The sequence below is a fragment of the Pelophylax lessonae genome (genome assembly GCF_965119305.1).
Source record: "Pelophylax lessonae genome assembly, chromosome: 1".
Classification (NCBI taxonomy): Eukaryota; Metazoa; Chordata; class Amphibia; order Anura; family Ranidae; genus Pelophylax; species Pelophylax lessonae.
In genome coordinates, this window is record NC_138768.1 from 580,190,465 (window position 1) to 580,214,677 (window position 24,213).

The window sequence follows — 24,213 nt, forward strand, 5'->3', positions numbered from 1 at the left end:
TAAAAGTGACTGGCGCCCAACATTTATTTTACCTGCATCACTACCCACCATGCCTGACAATCCACACCCACAGGAGGTATGTAGCCCTCTCTGCCTCTGAAGGTCATTACTAGGCCCTAGGGGGTTCTGGGGGTCCGCTACAGCTGTTTACCACGTGATCGGCTGTGTCAATCACAGCCGATCACATGAGCGGCTCCAGCGCGAGCCGCTCGTTCCTTCCTTAATGCGCGCCCCCCGGGGGCACGCAGCGCGGTGATCGGGGACGAGGCTCGTCCCTCAGACAGAGCCCATCCCCGATCTAGGTAAAGAGCCAATGAAATTGGCTCTTTACCACGTGACCGGCTGTGTCCAATCACAGCCGGTCACAAATGTCATCAGAGAACACGGTAACTAGCTGTCACCGTGTTCTCCTCCTCACACACTGATCCTGTGTGAGGAGGAGATTGTGGTAGCAGCTAGTTACCAAGTACAGTGCACTCCAACCACACTGATTGCCCCCCCCCAATAAAAAGCACCTGTCACTAGCCCATCAAAGTACCCGAGTACCTGTCACCAGCCCATCAGGTACTCTGATGACAGGTACTCGGATACTCTGATGGGCTGATGACAGGTACTCTGATGTGCGCAAATGCAAAAGAAATTACTACCAAATCTGAAGAGAGTCCATAAATAAAAATGGGGGTTTGGTCCCACCATATGGCCATATCGTGCTCAAGCCCACTACTGCGTCAAAGTACCCCATTATCAGTGGGTCCTACACTATCCATGAAAAAGAGATGAATCCAGCCCTTCTAACCCTTGGAGATAACACTCCTTGCTGGGGAAGATGTGCAAATGCACTACAGGGGACTCCTCCCATATCCACTCGATGGTGGACACTGATTGAGTACAGGTGTGTGTGGGGGGTGGGGAGGGCTGCTCAACCTCGATAGTCTGGTCAGACCGAATACATAATAAACAGGCAAAAAATTTGGGGGAGCATACCCATGTATTTCCAAAGCTGCTGCAGCTATGAACCAAAAGACATGTATATTAAAAAAGAATAGCGCGCAAATGCAAAAGAAATTACTACCAAATCTGAAGAGAGTCCATAAATAAAAATGGGGGTTTGGTCCCACCATATGGCCATATCGTGCTCAAGCCCACTACTGCGTCAAAGTACCCCATTATCAGTGGGTCCTACACTATCCATGAAAAAGAGATGAATCCAGCCCTTCTAACCCTTGGAGATAACACTCCTTGCTGGGGAAGATGTGCAAATGCACTACAGGGGACTCCTCCCATATCCACTCGATGGTGGACACTGATTGAGTACAGGTGTGTGTGGGGGGTGGGGAGGGCTGCTCAACCTCGATAGTCTGGTCAGACCGAATACATAATAAACAGGCAAAAAATTTGGGGGAGCATACCCATGTATTTCCAAAGCTGCTGCAGCTATGAACCAAAAGACATGTATATTAAAAAAGAATAGCGCGCAAATGCAAAAGAAATTACTACCAAATCTGAAGAGAGTCCATAAATAAAAATGGGGGTTTGGTCCCACCATATGGCCATATCGTGCTCAAGCCCACTACTGCGTCAAAGTACCCCATTATCAGTGGGTCCTACACTATCCATGAAAAAGAGATGAATCCAGCCCTTCTAACCCTTGGAGATAACACTCCTTGCTGGGGAAGATGTGCAAATGCACTACAGGGGACTCCTCCCATATCCACTCGATGGTGGACACTGATTGAGTACAGGTGTGTGTGGGGGGTGGGGAGGGCTGCTCAACCTCGATAGTCTGGTCAGACCGAATACATAATAAACAGGCAAAAAATTTGGGGGAGCATACCCATGTATTTCCAAAGCTGCTGCAGCTATGAACCAAAAGACATGTATATTAAAAAAGAATAGCGCGCAAATGCAAAAGAAATTACTACCAAATCTGAAGAGAGTCCATAAATAAAAATGGGGGTTTGGTCCCACCATATGGCCATATCGTGCTCAAGCCCACTACTGCGTCAAAGTACCCCATTATCAGTGGGTCCTACACTATGCATGAAAAAGAGATGAATCCAGCCCTTCTAACCCTTGGAGATAACACTCCTTGGGAGGAGTCCCCTGTAGTGCATTTGCACATCTTCCCCAGCAAGGAGTGTTATCTCCAAGGGTTAGAAGGGCTGGATTCATCTCTTTTTCATGGATAGTGTAGGACCCACTGATAATGGGGTACTTTGACGCAGTAGTGGGCTTGAGCACGATATGGCCATATGGTGGGACCAAACCCCCATTTTTATTTATGGACTCTCTTCAGATTTGGTAGTAATTTCTTTTGCATTTGCGCGCTATTCTTTTTTAATATACATGTCTTTTGGTTCATAGCTGCAGCAGCTTTGGAAATACATGGGTATGCTCCCCCAAATTTTTTGCCTGTTTATTAGGTACTCTGATGGGCTGGTGACAGGTACTCGGGTACTCTGATGATGGGTACTCGGGTACTCTGATGACAGGTACTCGGGTACTCTGATGACAGGTACTCGGGTACTCTGATGACAGGTACTCGGGTACTCTGATGATAGGTACTCGGGTACTCTGATGACAGGTACTCGGCTACTCTGATGATAGGTACTCGGGTACTCTGATGACAGGTACTCTGGTACTTTGAGTACCCGTCACCGGAGTACCCGAGTACCCATCATCGGAGTACCCGAGTACCTGTCACCTACCCATCAGAGTACCCGAGTACCTGTCACCTACCCATCAGAGTACCCGAGTACCTTCCACCTGCTTATCGGAGTACCTGACACCTGAAGTACCCGAGTACTTGCCACCTGCTCATCAGTACCCATCACTACTCATCAGTACTCATCAGTACCCATCAGTACCTATCACCTATCAGTATCAGTACTGATCATCCGTACCCATCAGTACAGTATCAGTATCACCTATCAGTATCAGTACTACTCATCAGTACCTATCACCTGCCTGTCACCTGCCCATAAGAGTACCCGAGTACCTGTCACCTGCCTATCGGAGTACTCGAGTACCTGCCACTTGCTCATCAGTACCAGAGTACCTGTCACCTGCCCAGCAAAGTACCCGAGTACCTGTCACCCTTCATACAGCCACCATGCCTAAGTCCAAAAAGGTTTATATACGTCCTCCGTTTAAACCTAAATACCGGTGTTATGGCAGCAGATAGCTGCCATAACCCTGGTATTTTTTTAAACGGTGGACAGTTGGCTTTCCGATAAGGGTGGTCCCAGCGGCGGATTCGCCGCAGGATCACCCTTCCGGGGTGGCGGAAGAGGTGCCCCCCCCTCCCGCCGCATTCTGGTCCTTTTCCCCGCTTACCGGACCCGCCGGCAGCGGGGAAAACGATCCGGTCCCAGATCCTCACAGACAGGATGTCGAGTGAGGGCAAGCTTGCCCTCACTCGACTCTATGGTCTTGAAGGACCGGAGCTACGGCAAACGTTGTTGCCTAGCAACCAGTTTAAAGGTCCCTTTTTTTTTTCATTTTATTTAATTTTTTTTTTATTTTTTTTATCTTTTAGTGTACTTGTGCGATCTGAGGACTTTTTGTACCTTCAGAGGCAGAGAGGGCAGATCTGAGGACTTTTTGACCCCAGATCTCACAAAAAAGAGGTCCTGTCGTGCCTTTTTCTATTACAAGTAATGTTTACATTTCTTGTAATAGAAATAAAAATGATCAATTTTTTTTTAAAAAAAAAACAGTGTAAAAGTAAAAAAAAAAAAATAAAATAAATAGTAAAAAAAAAAAAAATTAAAGCGCCCTGTCCCCGCGAGCTCGCACGCAGAAGTGAACGCATACGGAAACCCCGCCCACATATGTAAACAGTGTTCAAACTGCACATGTGAGGTATCATCGCGATCGTTAGAGCAAGAGCAATAATTTGAGCCCTAGACCTCCTCTGTAACTCTAAGATAGCAACCTGTAGAAATTTTTAAAGTGTCGCCTATGGGGATTTTTAACTACCAAAGTTTGTCACCATTCTGTGAGCGTGCGCAATTTTGAAGCATGACATGTTGGGTATCTATTTACTCGGCGTAACATTATCTTTCACATTATGGAAAACAATTGGGTTAACTTTACTGGTTTCTTATTTTTTAATTCAAAAAAGTGAATTTTTTCCCAAAAAATTGCGTTTGGAAGACCGCTGCGCAAATACGGTGTGATAAAAAATATTGCAATAATCTCCATTTTATTCTCTAGGGTCTCTGCTAAAAAAAAATATAATGTTTTGGGGTTCTAAGTAGTTTTCTAGCAAAAACAACTGATTTTAGCTTGTAAACACCAAATGTCAAAAATAGGCCTAGGCAAGTGGCTAGGATGCATGATGATGCTCCTTGGATGTTGGGCCCCTCTATATGGCTAGGCTGTGAAAAAGTCTCACACATGTGGTATTGCCATACTCAGGAGGAGTGGCAGAATGTATTTTGGGGTGCCATTTTTGCTATGTACATGCTATGTGTTAGGAATATCCTATAAATTGACAACTTTGTGTAAAAAAAAAAGTTTTTATTTTTTTCCCACATTGTCCAAAAACTTGTGGAAAAAAATGACATGTTCAAAGGACCCATAATGCCTCATAGAATATACGTTGGAGTGTTTGCTTTCCAAAATGGGGTCATTTTGTGGACTTTTCCATTGTATTGGTGCTCTAGGGCCTTGAAAAGTGTGATAGGTAGTAAGAAAGTTTTATGTGTATTTATGCTCCTAAAACGCCTTATGGTGCTACTTGGACGTGGAGTCTCTTTTTGTGGCCAGGCTGTGTAAAAGTCTCACACATGTGGTATCACCATACTCAGAAGGAGTAACAGAATGCATTTTGGGGTGTCATTTTTGCTGTGTACATGCTATGTGTTAGAAATAGCTTATAAATTGACAACGTTTTGGGAAAAAAAAGAAAAAAAATGTTTTTCTTCATTTTCCCAAGAATTGTGGGAAAAAATTATAACTTCAAAAAACTCACCATGCCTCTTACTAAATACCTTGGACTGTCTACTTTACAAAAAGGGTTCATTTGGGGGGGTATTTGTACTGTCCTGACATTTCAGGGCCTCAAGAAAGGAGATAGGCCATCAGTACATCTGGTGTGATCAATTTTCAGTAATTGGTACCGTAGCTTCTAGACTCAATAACTTTCACACAGACTAAATAATGTACACTGATTTGGGTTAATTTTACCAGAGATATGTAGCAGTATAAATTTTGGCCCAAATGTATGAAGAAAAATAAATTTTTTGCAAAATTTTATAATAGAAACTAAAAAAAAGTGTTTTTTTTGCAAAATTTTTGCTCTTTTTTTGCTTATATCACGAAAAAAAAACCCCCAGTTGTGATCAAATACCACCAAAAGAAAGCTCTATTTGTGTGAAAAAAATGATAAAAATTTTGTTTGGTTACAGTGTAGCATGACTGAGCAATTGTCATTCAAAGTGTGAGAGTGCTGAAAGCTGAAAATTGGTCTGGGCAGGAAGGGGGTCTAACTGCTCTGTATGGAAGCGGTTAAGCACATCAGTTATTAATGGGAGATTGCATTCACCATTCTTTTACTATCACTTTATTTGTTTTTGTGTTTCTTTATTTTACCTTTTGCATGGACTATTGTTTTGCACAGATCTGAATATTTATATATATATATTTATAGACTGCTAGTGGATTTAAACCACGTTGTTTTTTGTATTGAGCACTGTGGTTTATTAGTATATATATCAAAGTTTTTTATATTTTTTTATTTTTTTTCTAACACTTATAATTAGCACAGTACTATTTAGAATTGTAAAAATAGGTAGCTGCCGTATGAAAACAGTGTACCAAAGAAAAGCCTCATATTATATACAGTGGGTACGGAAAGTATTCAGACCCCCTTAAATTTTTCACTCTTTGTTATATTGCAGCCATTTGCTAAAATCATTTAAGTTCATTCTTCTTCCTCATGAATGTACACATAGCAACCCATACTGACAGAAAAACACAGAATTGTTGACTTTGTTGCAGATTTATTAAAAAAGAAAAACTGAAATATCACATGGTCCTAAGTATTCAGACCCTTTGCTGTGACACTCATATATTTAACTCAGGTGCTTTCCATTTCTTCTGATTATCCTTGAGATGGTTCTACACATTCATTTGAGTCCAGCTGTGTTTGATTATACTGATTGGACTTAATTAGGAAAGCCACACACCTGTCTATATAAGACCTTTCAGATCACAATGCATGTCAGAGCAAATGAGAATCATGAGGTCAAAGGAACTGCCTGAAGAGCTCAGAGACAGAATTGTAGCAAGGCACAGATCTGGCCAAAGTTACAAAAAGATTTCTGCTGCACTTAAGGTTCCTAAGAGCACAGTGGCCTCCATAATCCTCAAATGGAAGACGTTTGGGACGACCAGAACCCTTCCTAGAGCTGGCCGTCCGGCCAAACTGAGCTATCTGGGGAGAAGAGCCTTGGTGAGAGAGGTAAAGAAGAACCCAAAGATCACTGTGGCTGAGCTCCAGAGATGCAGTCAGGAGATGGGAGAAAGTTGTAGAAAGTCAACCATCACTGCAGCCCTCCACCAGTCGGGGCTTTATGGCAGAGTGGCCCGACGGAAGCCTCTCCTCAGTGTAAGACACATGAAAGCCCGCATGGAGTTTGCTAAAAACACCTGAAGGACTCCAAGATGGTGAGAAATAAGATTCTCTGGTCTGAGGAGACCAAAATAGAACTTTTTGGCCTTAATTCTAAGCGGTATGTGTGGAGAAAACCAGGCACTGCTCATCACCTGTCCAATACAGTCCCAACAGTGAAGCATGGTGGTGGCAGCATCATGCTGTGGGGGTGTTTTTCAGCTGCAGGGACAGGACGACTGGTTGCAATCGAGGGAAAGATGAATGCGGCCAAGTACAGGGATATCCTGGACAAAAACCTTCTCCAGAGTGCTCTGGACCTCAGACTGGGCCGAAGGTTTACCTTCCAACAAGACAATGACCCTAAGCACACAGCTAAAATAACGAAGGAGTGGCTTCACAACAACTCCGTGACTGTTCTTGAATGGCCCAGCCAGAGCCCTGACTAACCTCTGCAAGGAGGAATGGCAGAGGATCCCCAAATCCAGGTGTGAAAGACTTGTTGCATCTTTCCCAAAAAGACTCCTGGCTGTATTAGATCAAAAGGGGGCTTCTACTAAATACTGAGCAAAGGGTCTGAATACTTAGGACCATGTGATATTTCAGTTTATCTTTTTTAATAAATCTGCAACAATGTCAACAATTCTGTGTTTTCCTGTCAGTATGGGGTGCTATGTGTACATTCATGAGGAAGAAGAATGAACCTAAATGATTTTAGCAAATGGCTGCAATATAACAAAGAGTGAAAAATTTAAGGGGGTCTGAATACTTTCCGTACCCACTGTATATATATATCTTCTGCAAAATAGCTTTTTTAATCTTAGTAACACTTAGCATAGGTTAACACAGAATGCGGGTTTAAAATTGTGCAAGTTCAGCTGAACTCGCACAATTTCAAACCGGCATTTCAGTCCGACTTCAAGGACGATTTGACAGACATCTATGCAGGTTCATGCACAGATGTGTATTGAAATCGCCCCAAAGTTGCCAAAAGTAGTGCAGGAACTACTTTTGGGAATCGGTGTGGCATCGTAAAGTCGGCGTCGCACCGATTCGGACGGTGCCGTTCCGATAGGCTCCGATTTAGCATGCGATTTTACATGCCAAATCGGCCCTATGTGAACTAGGGCTTACTCTGTGATGAACAGCACAGCTTTCAGGTAATAAACATTCGCTTTAGAATTACAATCCTTAAAACTGTGGACCACATGTGTCAAGTTAATGATGGTCCTATAGATTTCATGGCAGACTAAACTGGACAGGCTTGTTTAACACATGTGGCTCTTTGATACTGAGTGTCTAGCACCAACCCCAGGTAGGTAAGTCCCATTGACACAGGGCCGAATGTGTGGCATACAGCTGTCCTCACTATTTTTATTGGTATCCCTATAGTGCCCTTGTCCTAAACAGGGCTGCTAATACATTTAGTTGTGCTAGGTGGTAGCTAGCCTGGCTAATTTGTAGTCTTTGAGATCAAATTAGTTTCCTCCTAAGCCTGGTTTAGCTGTGGTTTCTCCCTTTTGTCAGTAGGGGGCACTGTTACATTTGGCATTACTGTGATGAATTACAGTGAGTCTAGGACTAGGTTAAGGACACGTACACTTTTCTCAGCCAATCATACTGGTCGATGAGCATACTGGGAGAAGGTATTTATTTGGATGAAGTCAGGTGATCCTGGTTCCTTTTTCACCCAGACTGCATAGCTCCCAACTGTTCCTATTTTTGAGGGACTGTCCATGATTTGAAACAAAGTCCCTCTTTCCTCCTCATTTGTCCCTCATTTTGGTCTGATCTACTGTATATAGTTGTATATAAAATGCACTTTTTATCTTTTAAAGTGTTTGACAGTGCTAAACTTTTCTTCCAATTTCTAAATTGCTGTATTTGAATATTACAAAAGCCAGTTTAAAAGAAAAGTAGTGGTAAAAAAAAGCACTCGTGGGTTTAACTAATTTTTTTTATTATTATAAATATAATTCTGCTTTGAGGGGGTGTGGCAGGGAGTGTGTCCTTTGCCTACATACTTTTGTTAATAGGTGTCCCTCATTCCCATCTCAATAAGTTGGGAGGTATGAGACTGAGGTCTGGGTGGGGTGGGTGTGTGAGGAACAGCTGCCGCTGGGTAGGCGTGAGGCCTAACCATGATCTCAAGGTTCTGCAAGAGGGAGAGCCTGCTTAGTACCTGCAGGCAATACTGAGAGGGATGGAGTTCTGAGGAAGTACCAGGGATGACTCTTCATGAGCCGGGGATTATGAAATGGCTGGGAAAACTTCAAGAGAGAACTTATCCCAGAGAATTTCATATGATGCTGTGAGTTGAGTTTTATTGCTATAGGAGACAGCTTATGCTACAAAGTACAGATTGCTGGTTCCAGCTTAAAGGGTCTTTTTCTGTACTGCTGTCTACCTTTTCTACATTTTTGTCAAAGTAGTTTGCCGGTCTGATAGTCTGCTGCTGTCTTTGCCTAAGGGTGTCCTGTACCCTACCCCTCTCTCCCACATTTTTCCTGTTGTTAGAAATAAACTTCTCTTTGTTCAAGCATAAAAGTGACTGGCGCCCATCTTTCTACCTTGTACACCACTCACCATGCCTGGTAACCTGCACCCTGAAGAGGAATATCGGCCCTCCCTGTCTCTGGGGGTCACCACCAGGCCTCTGGAGGTTGGGGGGGGTGTTCCATTTTGGTGCCCAACGTGGGGGCTCAACATTATTTTTACTGCGGTCGCCCCTAGCAATGGACTGCAACTACACAGGAACTTTGTTTGGCTCCGTGGGAAAGTGGCAAGTAATATCTTTGTGCCTCAGAGACTGTGCTGTTGTCCTTTTCAACCATGTGGGTAAGAACCAAATTGTCTTTTTGCTCTTGAGACATGTCAGCCTGGTCTTTTGTCAATTTACGCCAGTGCTAAAGGGGGTTAAAGCAGACTCCAGAAGGTGCACTGCTGGAAGAAAGAGGCGGGAGCTGAAGTTCCTGCTTAGCAGCCGGACCAATCCCTTGGCAAAGAGAGGGGTTACTGCTCCAACGTAGAGAGAATGGAAATGCAGTTGTGTGCACAGCCATCTTTGATCCATGTGCGTGAGTGAGAAGCATGGCTCATCTTGGAGTCTCTACCTCCGACTGGAAAATCTTTGCACCGGAATTGGTACTGGCCCTGTTGGGCTGAAAGAGGTCATTACCGACACCAGAGTGCTTTACATCCCTTAAGGCAACCTGGCGCTCTACACGGCAAGAGGCTACAAAGCGATGTGGCTGCTGTGTTTAAAGTGCTTAGGGCTGGCTACCAACATCCAGCACTGGATAACCTGCGGGCACTGCAGGGAATCACTACCAGAGGTAGCCTCGCCGGATTTACTACCACGGGTGCTGCAAGTGGACTGGGTAAAGAGTGTCGCCAGGACTGCTCCAGAACTGGCTCCTATAGTCACTGCCACCGTTACTTCAACTACAATGACTGCTCCAAAGCCAGGTGACTCAGTGACCTCTTGCAGCTGTGGTCACCTACATTCCTTGCTGGTGGAACCTCCTAGGGAGAAGACTTCTGAGCCGAGAAATCCTGATGTGAGTGAGGGCTGTGTGCCTGTTGGGACAGTGAAACTTGTAGCCACCAAGGGAACAGAGCCAGGAAAGTCTGTTGCTGCACTTTTAAAGCCTAACCTACTCCCGGCTGAAGAGTTCTCTACTCTTATAACCTGTCTTATCGAATTTCTGAAATATTTTCTGACACTTGCTCAGAAACGCTATCAGACCATCTCCCACCAAAGAACACAGAATTTGAGTCTACAGAGGAGGTTGTCACCTACCCATACCTCCAGAATTAGGCCTGAGCTGTCTGCATCCACATCTTCTGTTCCCTGTCTTGAATGTTCTCTGGAAGAGGAGCAGTGGGCTCACCATCTTAAAACCATTAATGCTGCTTTGCGAATGTTCTCGTTATGTGCAAGCACTTCTTAAATCCAGACAGAATAGAAGGTCATCCTGTCAAGTGTGCTCCAGATACTCCAGTGCCACCTGGCTGTGGGAACCCTAAACTTCTGCCAAAACGTTCCAAGTTGCAGCGAATCGTTATGAAAAAGGTTGCTGAGGAGTATGGCTACTTATACCCATATGTGCCAGAGACTCTGGTGGCTGAAATCCAATGCAGGCAGGTGCAGTGGATTGATGCCACTATCAGAGACTATTTGAGAATTCCTCCTTACTGTGATGTAAAGATCAGACATGCAGGAAAATACACTAATATCTTGCAAACCTGGGACTATGGTCGTCACATTTACCCAGATTGTGTCATTATCAGAAGGCCTAACCAAGCTATTGTGCGGCATTACATCACTACCATTGGATCATCTGGGAAGCCTATTAAACTACCTGATCCACGTTACTAATGGTGATGCCACAAGCCGTTGAGTCTTGTTTCCAAGTCAGCGTGGAACATAGCTTTGTTGCTCCGTTTGGCTGTGTTAGTTCCACAGGAAGTTGTCCTTCACCTGAAAGATGTTGTTGCAGGGATACACCTGCCTGTGCTGTTTGCTGCTGGATTGTGCTCCTGATACCAGCAGTTGCAGGAAGTGCCCTGAAAAGTGACATACTGGTCTGTTGCTCTGGATTGCCAGTATGCCTTGTCATCCATGTGTGAGGAAAATAGTCTCAGTCTCCTGCAAAAGGCTGAGTCGTGTTTAAGGTTCTCTGTGTTGCCTGTTTGAAAGTCTGAAAAGCTACTGTCCAAATCTTTAGTCCCTGGAACCCATGAATAAGGAAAATATATTGTTGACACTGCTGGGGCTTATGATACCCTATTATACTATCTGCTGGACTTTTGTGTGATAGAGCCAGTAAAACCAAGAAAAGTACCTGTTGGACCTTGGCGTGGCAGAGCCAACAAGAATGTTCACAAAGTTTGTGCCTACTGAACTACAGAGGCAGTATGATTCTTCAGTTAACCTTTGTTGGTGCACTTGTAGGCTGGACAAGAAAAACATTTTTTTTAAGTTTGTGCCCATTGGACTCTGGGGTTACAGAGACAATGTGATATTCTAGTTAGGTAGCCAGGTAGGCTGTGTCTTTGTGCCCTGGGGCAAGCTTATGTCTGAAACCTATACTTCATGGACTACAAAATGTTTCACGCAAACTTTTTCTGTTTTACGGTCACCAGATGGTGTGAGCTGACCAATCTGAATGAGCAGTAAGTTTTTTATTTCATCATAATATGCTCTAAGTATATGTGTACATATACTTTTTGGAAGAATGTGTCACTCTCTAGGGAGTGGGGCCTCCTTCATAATGTTGGTATCTCTATGTACAGTTATTTTCTAAAAGAGTAAAGTATATTAATGTAACATTAATATAACATTTCAAACATATATATATATATATATATATATATATATATATATATATATATATATATATATATATATATATATATATATATATATATACATTTTTATTATGCATAGATATTGCTTTAATAGTTGATTATACTATAGTGTGTTGCCGCATTCTTTTTTTATAAATTCGTTTATTGAAGAAACAGAAAAGGCACATCACAGTTCAAACAAAGAAATGCAATGAACGATATCATGCAAATGCGAGCAAAAAAAACATATGTGATATTTCAGTACAGAAAACGTGACAATACGCTAAATACCAGTAAATGACTGGGGGAGCAACATGGATATCGCAAGGTAACGTGCTATAGAGAAGAAGAACACCCCTGAGATCTCGCCAAGGAGAAATGTAAAGTGCAAGACAAAGGACAATGGAGTACTGGCCACGGTAGAGCCCCCTACGGCACCCTCCGGCATCTATCACCTGGCCGGTAGCAGGCGCGCAGGGGAAGTCCCCCGGGCAGTCATCAGGTACCACAGCGGCCCCAGGGGGGAACATCACTTGAAATCTCTTCGGGATATGTAACTAACAAAGATGTGCAAAGATATGCCTACAGAAAAATTCTGATAGTAGATAGACAGCAAAGAAAAGAGGGAGATCCAATCCGCGACATCCAAGAACATAGCAGACTGGAGACAGGGGAGAGAAAAAGAGCCAAAGAAGACATCAAAGGGGAGGTGGAAGTAAACAGAAAGAGGCAGGAGAGGAATAAGGGGGGGGGGGGAGGAGCAGTCCGACCCAATGACAGCGGCACCCTTAGATCAAGAGATCACGATATTCTGCCGTAAACGTGAATTCATGCCAGTAAAACCAGCGCTTCAGAAATTTCTCCCTGTCACCGCGCTCCGTTGCTATCAGGTCTTCCATCTCATTGATACATTTTATCTTACAGAGCCACATAGCTACAGTAGGGGGCTGAGTCTGCTTCCACAAAGGGGGGATGCAACTCTTTGCCGCCGTGAACAGCAGCGGCAGGATCGATTTCTTATAGGACGCCCTCGGAAAATCGTGATGGTGAAGAAGGAAGAGGGCCGGGTCCAGGGCAAGCGGGTGATCCGTGAATTTTTGAGCTATGCGAAGCACCGAGGCCCAGAAGGGCTGGAGCTCCTCGCAGGACCAAAAAACGTGGAGGTAGGAGCCCACCTCCTTGCCACATCTCCAGCAGGTGTCAGCACAGGCCGGGAACATCCGACGAAGCCTCGTCGGGGTATAATGCCACTGGGTCAGGCATTTGTATCCCACCTCTTGGTATCGTGAACAGATCGAGGTTTTGTATGCGAAGAACAAAAGGCGGTCGACATGATGGTCGGTGAAAGTCAGACCAAGGTCCCGTTCCCAGTACGCAATATATGGAGGACGGTATGGTGCTTCCGGTGTGACCAAAGCCCTATAAACTAGGGAAATAGTATGCCGCAGCGGAGAGGAGTCGGAACAGAGCTCTTCGAAATAGGTGAGACGCCTGGCGAACAAGCGTGCCGGCGGCAGAGACTGCAGGAAATGAGAAAGTTGGACCCGCTGCCAGAATGACAGCACAGAAAAAGAAGTATCGGAGTGCAGGAGAGATCTGGAAATCCACTCCCCATTCCGTATAAAGTGGCGAGCCTGTCCAATGCCGGCAGCCCCCAAGGACTGAAAGCCGGGGCACTCCAGTCCCGGCAAAAAGTCTGGACTACCAACAACTGGGAGAAGGGGGGACGGCAGAGTAGCCAATTGGCCTCCATGACACAGCCGTCTGCCAACTTTCAACGTAGGGCCAATGGTTGGGTGAGTAGACAGCTCCCTGGGAGCGGAGGAGGGAGTCCATAGTGACGATTCCGGAGGAGACCCCACTGAAAGCCGCTCCAACCGTACCCACTGCTTCAGTGAACCATGGCGGTACCAATCAAGGATGCGGGACATGTGGCAGGCTTCATAGTAGGCCACTGCATCTGGCAGGGCCATGCCACCACTTAATTTAGGCATGCGGAGGACCCGCAGTGCCAACCGTGGGGAGCCACTAATCCACAGGAAGTCTCTAAACAGTTGATTTATCCTCTTAAGAAAAGAGGATGGGACAGCCACCGGCAGGGCTTGGAACACATACAACAAGCGGGGCATCACATTCATTTTGAGAACATTGCAGCGCCCAAACCACGAAAATCTGCCGGTGCGCCACTCGTCCAAGTCCTTCTTAATTCTAGCCATCAGGGGAGGAAAATTACAGTCATAGATTCTTTCAGGGCATTTTGGAAGAGAGATCCCCAGGTACTGAATATGAGATGACCCCCACTTAAAGGGGAAATCAGTTCTAAGAAGAGTGGCAAGGGCGGTCGGCATCGCCACCGCTAGTGCTTCGGATTTAGCTTGATTGATCTTATAAAATGAGAGAGACTCGTAACTATGAAACTCGCGCATCGAGTTGGGCAGGGAGAGAAGAGGCTTAGTGAGAAAAAAGAGGAGGTCATCCGCGTATGCCGCCACCTTCGGAGACTCCGACATCTCCAACCCAGTGACGTCCATATCGGCCCGCACTGAGCGCAGGAATGGCTCCAACGTTAGAACAAAGATCAGTGGGGAGAGGGGACAGCCCTGGCGAGTACCGTTAGAGATAGCCAAGGGTTGCCGCATTCTTATACACACTACATCTTCCTCGGCTGAGGAGAGGCAGTGTCTTAAGCTGGTATAATTACATTGCTTTACACTACCTTAGAATATAATATTAGATAGATAGTTAATGGATATAATGTAATTTGTCTATTGCATTTTCCATCTGCTTTCGTGTGGAATGCCACACGTACTTGTAAATAAAGTCTAATTTTCATCTGCTTTCGTGTGGAATGCCACACATATTTGTAATTCAAAATGTATCCTTTCCTGTACCCTTCCCTATCCACATTTTACCAGGACGTCCACTCTCAGGCTTGAGAGCAAATGTTTTTTTGGAGACTCAGAGGACGTGGTCTCCTTGGCAGGGGAAGAATGTAGCACCCTCGATCTAAACAGGGCTGCTAATAAATTTAGCTGTGCTAGGTGGTAGCTAGCCTGACTATTTGTAGTCTTTATAATCAAATGGGTTTCCTCCTAAGCCTGGTTTAGCTGTGGTTTATCCCTATTGTCAATAGGTGGCACTGTTACCTTTGGCATTAGTGTGATGACTTACAGTGAGTCTAGGTTAAGGATATGTACACTTTTCTCAGCCAATCACACTGGTCGCTGAACATACTGGGAGAAGGTATTTATTTGGAGGAGGTCAGGTGATCCTGGTTCCTTTTCCACCCAAACTGAGGTCTGGGTGGGTGTGTGAGGAACTGCTGCTGCTGGGTGGGCCTAAAGCCTGAGGCCTAACCATATGCTCAAGGTTCTGCAAGGGATCACTACCTGGAGGCAATACTGAGAGGGATACAGTTCTGAGGAAGTAACAGAGGTGGCTCTGCATGAGCTGGAGACTATGAAGCGGCTGGGAAAACTGAGTTGAATTTTGTTGCTATAGGAGATAGCTTATGCTACAAAGTACAGATTTCTGGTTCCAGCTTAAAGGCTCTTTTTCTGTACTGCTGTCTACCTTTTCTACATTTTTGTCTAAGGAGTCTGCTGGTCTACTAGTCTGCTGCTGTTTTTACCTAGGGGTGTCCTGTGCCCTAACCCTCTCTCCCATATTTTCCTGTTGTCAGAAATAAACTTCGCTTTGTTAAAGCATAAAAGTGACTGGTGCCCATCTTTCTACCTTGTACACCACCCACCATGCCTAGCAACCTGCCCCGTGAGGAGGAATGTCGGCCCTCCCCGTCTCTGGGGGTCACCACCAGGCCTCTGGAGGTTGGGGGGGGGGGGGGTGTTACATACCTTTCTAAAAAGCAGGAAGGAATTTGGTGTCATGGTGACCCAACCTATGTTCTGCCTCTCTTTTTTTCAAGGCAGCCCCACATATCTCCACAGTTCATTTTAACACTAAAGTCTTCTTCTACAACTTTAGTTACACTACTTACCTGTAATAAAGTATAGTACTGTATGTCCTACAATGTGTAGGCTTCTGGATTCTGTAGGAATCTTCATTGCAGGCTACCCCAACCTCTTCCTACTGCTAAACTAGGCCAAGCTGCACTAAAGATGATCCAACAGAAACACACCCTCTGAAAATGGGGAAGGGTCTGATCAGTCACATGATTCTCTCCTCCATTCATTAATCTTGTTACAAGCCAGGTAACCAATGAAAGAACTAGTCTTAATGGAGGAAAGGGCAGGAGGAGACTTGTCTCCATTAGATCATCTTTAGTGCAGCTGAGACCAGGGATCAAAAGTGGCTAACCCTCACATCGCCAGAGTTTCAATAGAAGTAGGAGGACAGGGCAGCCCTGCAGTGAAGATTTCTACAGAATCCAGCAGCCTGCACATCATTGAACATACTTCATTACAAATAAGTAATGTAACTACTGTAAAGCTGCAGAAAAATAAATATCTTTTTTTTTTTTTTTTTTACATTTTTTTTAGCTAAACTTAATTTTTAATACTTCTAAAAAGACTTAACATATTAAGGCAACTGAAATCCGAGTTTGTAATTATCTCTTTAATTTTATGCAGATACGAAGATCTTACAAATATCAGCGTATACTGATCAGATATGGCAATGTACATTAAAATAAACGGAAATTTACACAATTGTTTTTAGTGTTTGAACTCCATTTAGGGCGGAACTCCAGGCAAAAAGAAAAATACACATTTAAAATATATAAATGTGAATTGTATTACCTACCAAAGGATTTGTAATTCTAATCAGTCAGTTGTGAAATGTGTGGTACACTGCACAGCTAGGCAGCAGACAAACTCATTTCCGAGTCAATTCTCTGCCTATAGGTATGTGAATCACAACTGCGCTGAACAAAATTACAAATCAATTAATAGTAAAAACAAAAGACATTCCAATTTTGGTATTTTAGTTGTGTAATTAGCTGTTCCTCATTTAGTATAAATATGGTTGCTTTTGCTTTTAGTGCAGTCCAGATATTAATTGTAGAATGGCCTATGCAGTGGTTTTTTCATAAGTGTATTTTTTGATCTGGTCTGAAATCCACTCCTTGTAGACTGACACCCTGGTGAAGACCTGAGGCTTTCTGTCCGCCAGACAGTTCTTGGGCCCAAAGCTTGTGATTCCCTGAAGTTCCCAGGCAGTGCCTTCAGTAGATTTACAAATCAGAGCTCCTTCTGCGTCATTCTGAAAAGAAAGTTATCACATAACACATTATGTAAAATTATACAATTTAACAAAGCTTCCCTATACCCCTCACCTTACACACATCCACACACACTTTTTTGCTGCACAGAACTTGACCATTTTAACCTCTTTAAGACCGGAAGGATTTGCTCCCTTCCTGACCAGGCCCTATTTTGCGATTCGGCACTGCGTTACTTTAACGGACAATTGCACGGTCGTGCGACGCTTTACCCAAATAAAATTTTTCCCCACAAATAGAGCTTTCTTTTGGTGGTATTTGATCACCTGTGTGACTTTTATTTTTTGCGCTATAAACAAAAAAGAGCGACAATTTTGAAAAAAAAAAACAATATTTTTCAGATTCTGCTATATGACATTCTCAAAAAAAAAAATATTTAAAAATCAAAATTTTTTTACCAATTTGTTTTCTGCTACATCTTTTTGGTAAAAAAAAATCGCAATAAGCATATTTTGATTGGTTTGCGCAAAAGTTATCGTGTCTACTAACTACGGGAAAGATTTATGCCATTTTTATTGTTTTTTTTTTTTTCTTTTTTACTAGTAATGGCGGCAATCTGCGATTTTTTGCAGGACTGCGACATTGCAGCGGATAGATCGGACCCCTGACTTATATTTTTGACACTTTTGGGGGTACCAGTGACATTACTACAGTAATCAGTGCTAAAAATATGCACTGTTACTGTAATAATGACACTGGCAGGGAAGGGGGTTAACATTATGGGTGATCAAGGGGTTAAATCTGGGCTTAGGTGAGTGATTCTAACTGTGGGGGGGGGGGGGCTTCTGAAATGACCATAGAGACATGTGATCCTATATAGAAGGATCACATGGGCTCTATGATCATTGCAGGGAGAAGAACGGTCGGCTGTGTTTACAACAGCTGACCATTCTTCTCTCAGCGGGGAACAATCGCGGCTGTCAGGCGGCAATCAGAGCCGCCTGACACATGCATCGGCTTCCCTGCTAACGAGCGGGGGTAGGAGCACGCCGCCGCCACGCGCTCGTCCCCTAGCCTTCTGAGAGCAAGCGACGTATACCTACGTCGGTTTGGTCAGGAGCAGCTGCCTGCCGCAGTAAATCTGCGTTAGGCGGCTGGTAACTGGTTAAAGTGATTCAGTTGTGGTTGTAAACCCCCTTACATATACCCAGTGAAGTGACTGGCCTCAGGTGATACACAGAGATGAAACAAATCCTCCTATATAAGTTGCACCTGTCTATCTGCAGTCTTATCTTCTCAACATATGTTAAAAATGCAGAATTTATAAAGTTTGTCTGAGCATTCAGAAAAGAGGCAGAGCTGAAGTTGCACTCAGTGAGGAGAACTCTGGGAGCTGATTGGAGGGAAGAGACACACCCCTCTCCACACAGCAAACAGGAAAAGAGCTGAGGCTGTCAATCAGCTGGAGCTCCCTCCCCTGTCACCATTTTTTTCCTGGTGTCAGGAAAACTTGTCAGAAGTGAGACATCTCCGCTGACACCCGCTGTCATCCGCATCCAATCCTGTCCGAGAAATCCGGATGGATGGAAACCCTATTTTCCATTCGTCCAGGGGATCAGATCAGATGGGATCGGATGAGAGCGGACAGACGGTCCGCTGTCATCTAATTCCCCCATAGAGATGCATGGGGCTCTGACACCTCCCTCTCCGCACACAGAGCCGAGAGGGAGCTGTCACCTACCTGCTCAGCTGGGGATCAATGTCTCGATCCCCTGCTTAGCAGCACGGATCCGCCTACGGAGGCAGACCGTGTGAAAGAGCCCTTAGTGTTATATTAATTGAGACAAATACACACTATAGAGGGATATGCTTTGTTCATATTTCATGTCTGAGGTTTACAACCACTTTAAGTGACAGTTATTTGCAAGGTACATTATGTCATAGTGTGGAATTTGGGAAGTATATCAAATGATTCCTCAGAATCTCCAATGGAGCTATGTGCCAGAAAGAGACATCAGAATCGTCCCTGTCATAACTTTCCGTACCTGATGATGATTTTTCCCAAGAATCGCTATCGCTCAGTTCTTCAAGTAACTCAGTTTTGCGGTCGCTGTTTTTCAGTTTGTCTAAAAGCGCTTTTGCACAAAAACAATGCTTTTAGGACGCCATGGTCGTTCTCAAATTTCTAGGCACAAAGAACTGGAAAAGCACAGGCAGGGCACTGGAAAAGTCACCAGGTGAAATGGCATGATACAGTGTAATCAGTTAGGATCACAGCTTTGTATCATGTCATTTGGTGTACTTAAATTTTTTAAATTGCCGCTGGTTTCCCCCCCCTGCGTCGCAACGCTCGCAGGGAAGGGAACCGGAAGACATCTGCCGAGCACACAGCGGGAGGATGGCGGGGAGGACAGCTGGAGGGCGGCAGGGGATTGCAGGGCAAGGTGAGTTTTAAAATATAAAACCGATTTCCATGCAAAACAATGTACCGCTTTTAGCACAGAAATTCTGACATAATCAGACCGCCAGGGAGGTTAAAGGAATAACTTTTTACACAGGAAGGATTCCTACAAGAATCAAGAAACTAAATGGTTTTCATACAATGTTGTGTCCTTATGCTGGATCCACATTTGCAGTCACCTACATGGCAGTAAGTTCTAAAACATAGTCATTAGGTAGCTAAACACAAACCCATTACAAGGAAAAAAAAAACCTGTATTGGTAAATCAGATGTACCAAGCTTAAAATAAAACTAAACTATGTACAAAATGTACTTACTCTACAACCAGACTTCAGCTTCTCAAGTGAATCAAATCCAGTGCATAACATTGATGAAGTAAGATGGCTCTCCCAAAATCTGGGCTGGCTGCAAATTTCATAAGGCATGATGGGTATTGGAGTTTGAAATCTTGCCTTGGAGGTAGCAGAATCCAGTCCACCTGTAAGCAGACAGTGATTAATACAAATGCATAATAACCACAATACAACTTTTGATTAATTCTACTAGCACTAAAGACTTACACGCTATTCTTCTACATTTTCATTACAAAAGCATCATCAACTGTCATCTGAGTTTCTGACCATTAAATCATAAATGATAAAAATGCATACAATACATTTCCCCTTAGAGCCAATGACTGACCATTCTGAGCTTAAATTAGAAAATGAATTTTACATTACATATAATGTCATATTTAAAACATAACAAACTAGATGTTTGCGTAGATAGCATAATAGATTAGCAGTACCTCTTCATATATTTGGGATCTTACATTAGAGGGTCAGTCACTCAAGCTGTTATTTCTCTTCTCAGTAGATGCTGTTGGACTGAATCACGCACCTGACTTCTGGTATTTTTTTTAGGACCCCGGCAGCAATCTGTCTGTATCAGAGTTCCCAGATCTACTAACTGGTCATGGCTATTAGGGCTTTGTTCACACCTATGCATGTGGCTGCCAGTGCGGAAATTGCAGCAATTCCCGTACCTGCAACCACCTGCTGTGAAAAGGCGCTGCTCTGTGAAAACCCAGAGGGCTGTCATTCACTCTGAATGGCACCCCCATGCATGTAAAATTGCAGTGTGGAAAACGTAGGGAAATTGCATGGTCAAAATGACCATGCGATTTCCCTGCGGGCTGCATTTTGAAAAAGGCGCATGCACCTAGTTCTGCAGTAAACGCAGGCATGGCAGACCATTGCAATGAATGAGCTGCTGTGCCCCTGCAAACTCGGCCCACAGAAACTCACATATGTAAAGCTAAGGTAAAAGGGAGTTTTTCTATATTAATATTAGGGTCAATTATCTAAGCTAACGATCATTAATTGCCATAACCACTGTTATTTTTAATAATGAGAGACAAAAATAAATGTTAGGGCCCTTTCACACGGGCGCTCCGTATGTCTGCAAATCATCCTATTTTTTTGCGGATGATTTACGGACATAAATGTAAGTCAATGGCATTGCGGATGTCAGCGGAATACCATCCGCTGACATCCGATTTTCTTCCTTTCAGTTCTGTTCCGTTTTTTGGAACGGAACAGAACCCTATTTTTCCTCCGTTCAAAAAACGGAAAGGAAGCAAAATCGGATGTCAGCGGTGTCATGCAGGTGTCAAGCAAAATCGGATGTCAGCGGTGTCATGCAGGTGTCAAGCAAAATCGGATGTCAGCGGTGTCTTGCAGGTTTAGGAGATATTAATTATACCTACAGGTAGGCCTTATTATAGGCTTACCTGTAGGTGAAAGGTAAAAAGTGGAGTATACTACCACTTTAAGAATAAATTGCACCCACGTGCTTTTGAAAAAGGCAGTGCATTCCTGTGTGGGAAAGCGTGCACTTTTGGTATGAACTGCCCTTAATATAAAAAACTTAAGGTAAAATAGCATTGTATCAAAAAAAAGTCCTTATGAAACAAAAGGAAGTTCAAAACATTCAAGTCCATATCTAAAATTGCATGGACCCGCATTGGTATGACATGTTCAATATAAAAAAAGATCCAGGTGCTGCAATGTTCTTTCATGAGCTGTGTCCCTCACCCAGTTTTGGGACAAGGTCATCTAGTACCCAGGGGGAAGATGTCAAACTTTATGTATGAGAAATATGTGTCAGCAAAAATCCTGCCTTCCAAAAAAATTAAGCACTAGTCTACACGCTAACCTTCTAAGCATATAGCCTCTTTGCTAGCCAAAACTCCCCCCCAAACAAAAGTTCCCCCTCCTCCCAGTGCAGATCCTCCCCCTGCTGAAATGCCTCCTCCTAGCACAAATATTTGGTCCCCCATCTCCCCTCCCAGCTCAAATTCTCTCCCTCGTCAAATCTCCCCTCCTCTAGAACAGATCCCTACTCTCCCCTCCAAAATCACCCATCCTAGCACAATTCCTCCCCCCAAATTTCCCTAAAAGCATGTATACCCCAATCATCCCTACTATCACAAATCTCCCCTCCCCCTAAATTTCACCACAAGCACAAATCTCCCCCCCCCCAACACAACCCCCCTCCTAGGTCAAATCCACCCCCCACTCCAAATCACTCTCAGCACAACTCCCCCCTCCCCAAATGTCCTCACCTAGGATAAATCCCACTTAATAATTCCTGCTAGCACAAATCCTCTACCCCTCAAATTTCCCCTCCTCGCACAATTCCTCCCCCCAAATTTCCCTAAAAGCACGTATCCCCCAATCATCCCTACTATCACAAATCCCCCCCCTCCCCCTAAATTTCACCACAAGCACAAATCTCCCCCCCAACACAATCCCCCCCCTCCCTCCAAATCTCCATCAGCACAACTCCCCCCTCCCCAAATGTCCTCTCCTAGCATAAATCCTACTTAATACTTCCTACTAGCACAAATCCTCCCCTCCCCCAAATTTCCTTTCCTAGCAAATCCACTCCCCACCAAAAAAAATTACCTCCCTAGCACAAATCATCTCCCTACTCCCAAATCCCCCTCAAATTTTTCCTTGCTAACACAAATCACCTCCCCCCAGCACAAATCCCCTCCAGCACAAATCCCCCCAAATCACCCTCTCTCTTACACCCCCCCACAATCCACTCCCCTGTACAAATCCTCTCCCCCCCTTAATCCCTCCTCCTAGGACATATCCCCCCAAATCCCGCCCCACCTAGCCCTACTTTTCTTCTCATTCCCCCCTTCTAGCATATTCTCATCCCCAGCACAGATGTTTCTTACTCTGCCTCCCATGTCCCCAGTGGAACACACAGACCTCAGATGCAGTACAGCAGAATGCTGTGTGTTGTCTTTTCACCTAGGCTTCTGCTCATCTTGACACAGAGTTGAGGAGGACCTTAGGGAAAGCTGACTTTTAACAGTCTTGATAGGCAGCCAGCGCGGCGAGGAGAGATGCCGCACATGCAGGGCTATGGGATCGCGGCTATAGCACAATACTCACTGTCAGATTGCTGCGTTGCAGAGTTTGCTTATTATTAATACTGTTATTATTATTATTATACAGGATTTATATAGCGCCAACAGTTTGCACAGCGCTTTACAACATGAGGACAGACAGCAACGTTACAATACAATTCAATACATGAGGAATCAGAGGGCCCTGCTTGTTAGAGCTTACAATCTAGGAGATCCACCCCCTACCCACATTCTTTGCTGGGAGGAGATGGGAGCGAATAAGCAAACCCTGCACAGTCCTGATCTGACATTCCAGGATGGAGGAGTAGAAAATGGCAGGAGGAGGAACTGGAGGGGAGAGAGAACACAGCCTGCACCTCTCTCTTCACTCTTCTGCTATCTAGATTTGACTTGCCACTTCCCTTGCTGTCAGAAGTAGTGATGTTGCTGTCACTGCTCTTGTCAGCTTGTAGCGGGGGGGGGGGGGCTCTTCACGTGGCGTCCCCCCACCTAACATGATACCAGTGCCGGGCGCCAGTGGCACAGCTAGACATACTTTCACCCAGGGCAAAGACTCAATTCGGCGAAAGCCCCCCCCCCCCCCACACCCCAGAGAGAAGCTCTCTACCCATACACTACCAGCCCCCTGCCCAGAGAGGGAAGCGTAATAAATACGTAGATAAGCCATAGGATGGTAATAATAATAAAAGTTTTGGTAATAGTGATTTCAAGCCTCATTTCTGTAATGGATTTGGATGGGCGCCACCAGGAAAGAAGAATTTAGTCAAGAAGCTAATCTTTATTAAGGCCTGCTTCTGTGTGATCTACTTCCTTCTGGCAGCGCCCCTCCCAATCTGCTGTTGGGGTGAGGCTTGAAATCTCCACATAAATCGCTGCTGCTTTCTTCTAGCGTGGCAGATAGCGTTGCCACCTTTTCTTTAAGCCAATCCCGAACACATTAGCGACACACAAGAAGTTTTATTTTTTTGTTGTGTGCACTATAGGACTGTAACAGATCTGGTACACCTTTGGGTGCCCCAAGGAGAGCAGTAATGCAGTAATAAAAGTTGGAGGGGCTTAAAGGGGCATGGGTATATAAAACAAAAGCATTCTTGTACCTAGAAAATGTACTAAACCAAAAATTTATAGGTAGTTGGGACTTTGTATATACCTCCAGAAGTAATAACGCATACATTTTA

At 44.4% G+C, this 24,213-nt stretch overlaps 1 protein-coding gene across 1 annotated transcript in view; it reads right to left on the reverse strand.

Moving 5' to 3' along the window:
- Positions 1-16,934: 16,934 nt before the first annotated feature.
- The window catches only part of LOC309548612 (ovochymase-2-like), a gene marked incomplete at its 5' end in the record, with an annotated part of 139,578 nt that continues 132,299 nt past the window's right edge, over positions 16,935-24,213 (reverse strand). Inside the window, 2 exons of the mRNA XM_082248589.1 lie at positions 16,935-17,191; positions 19,929-20,089. Coding sequence (XP_082104715.1) covers positions 17,000-17,191; positions 19,929-20,089 — 353 coding nt within the window. The 3' untranslated portion in view covers positions 16,935-16,999. The remainder of the gene's footprint in view (positions 17,192-19,928; positions 20,090-24,213) is intronic.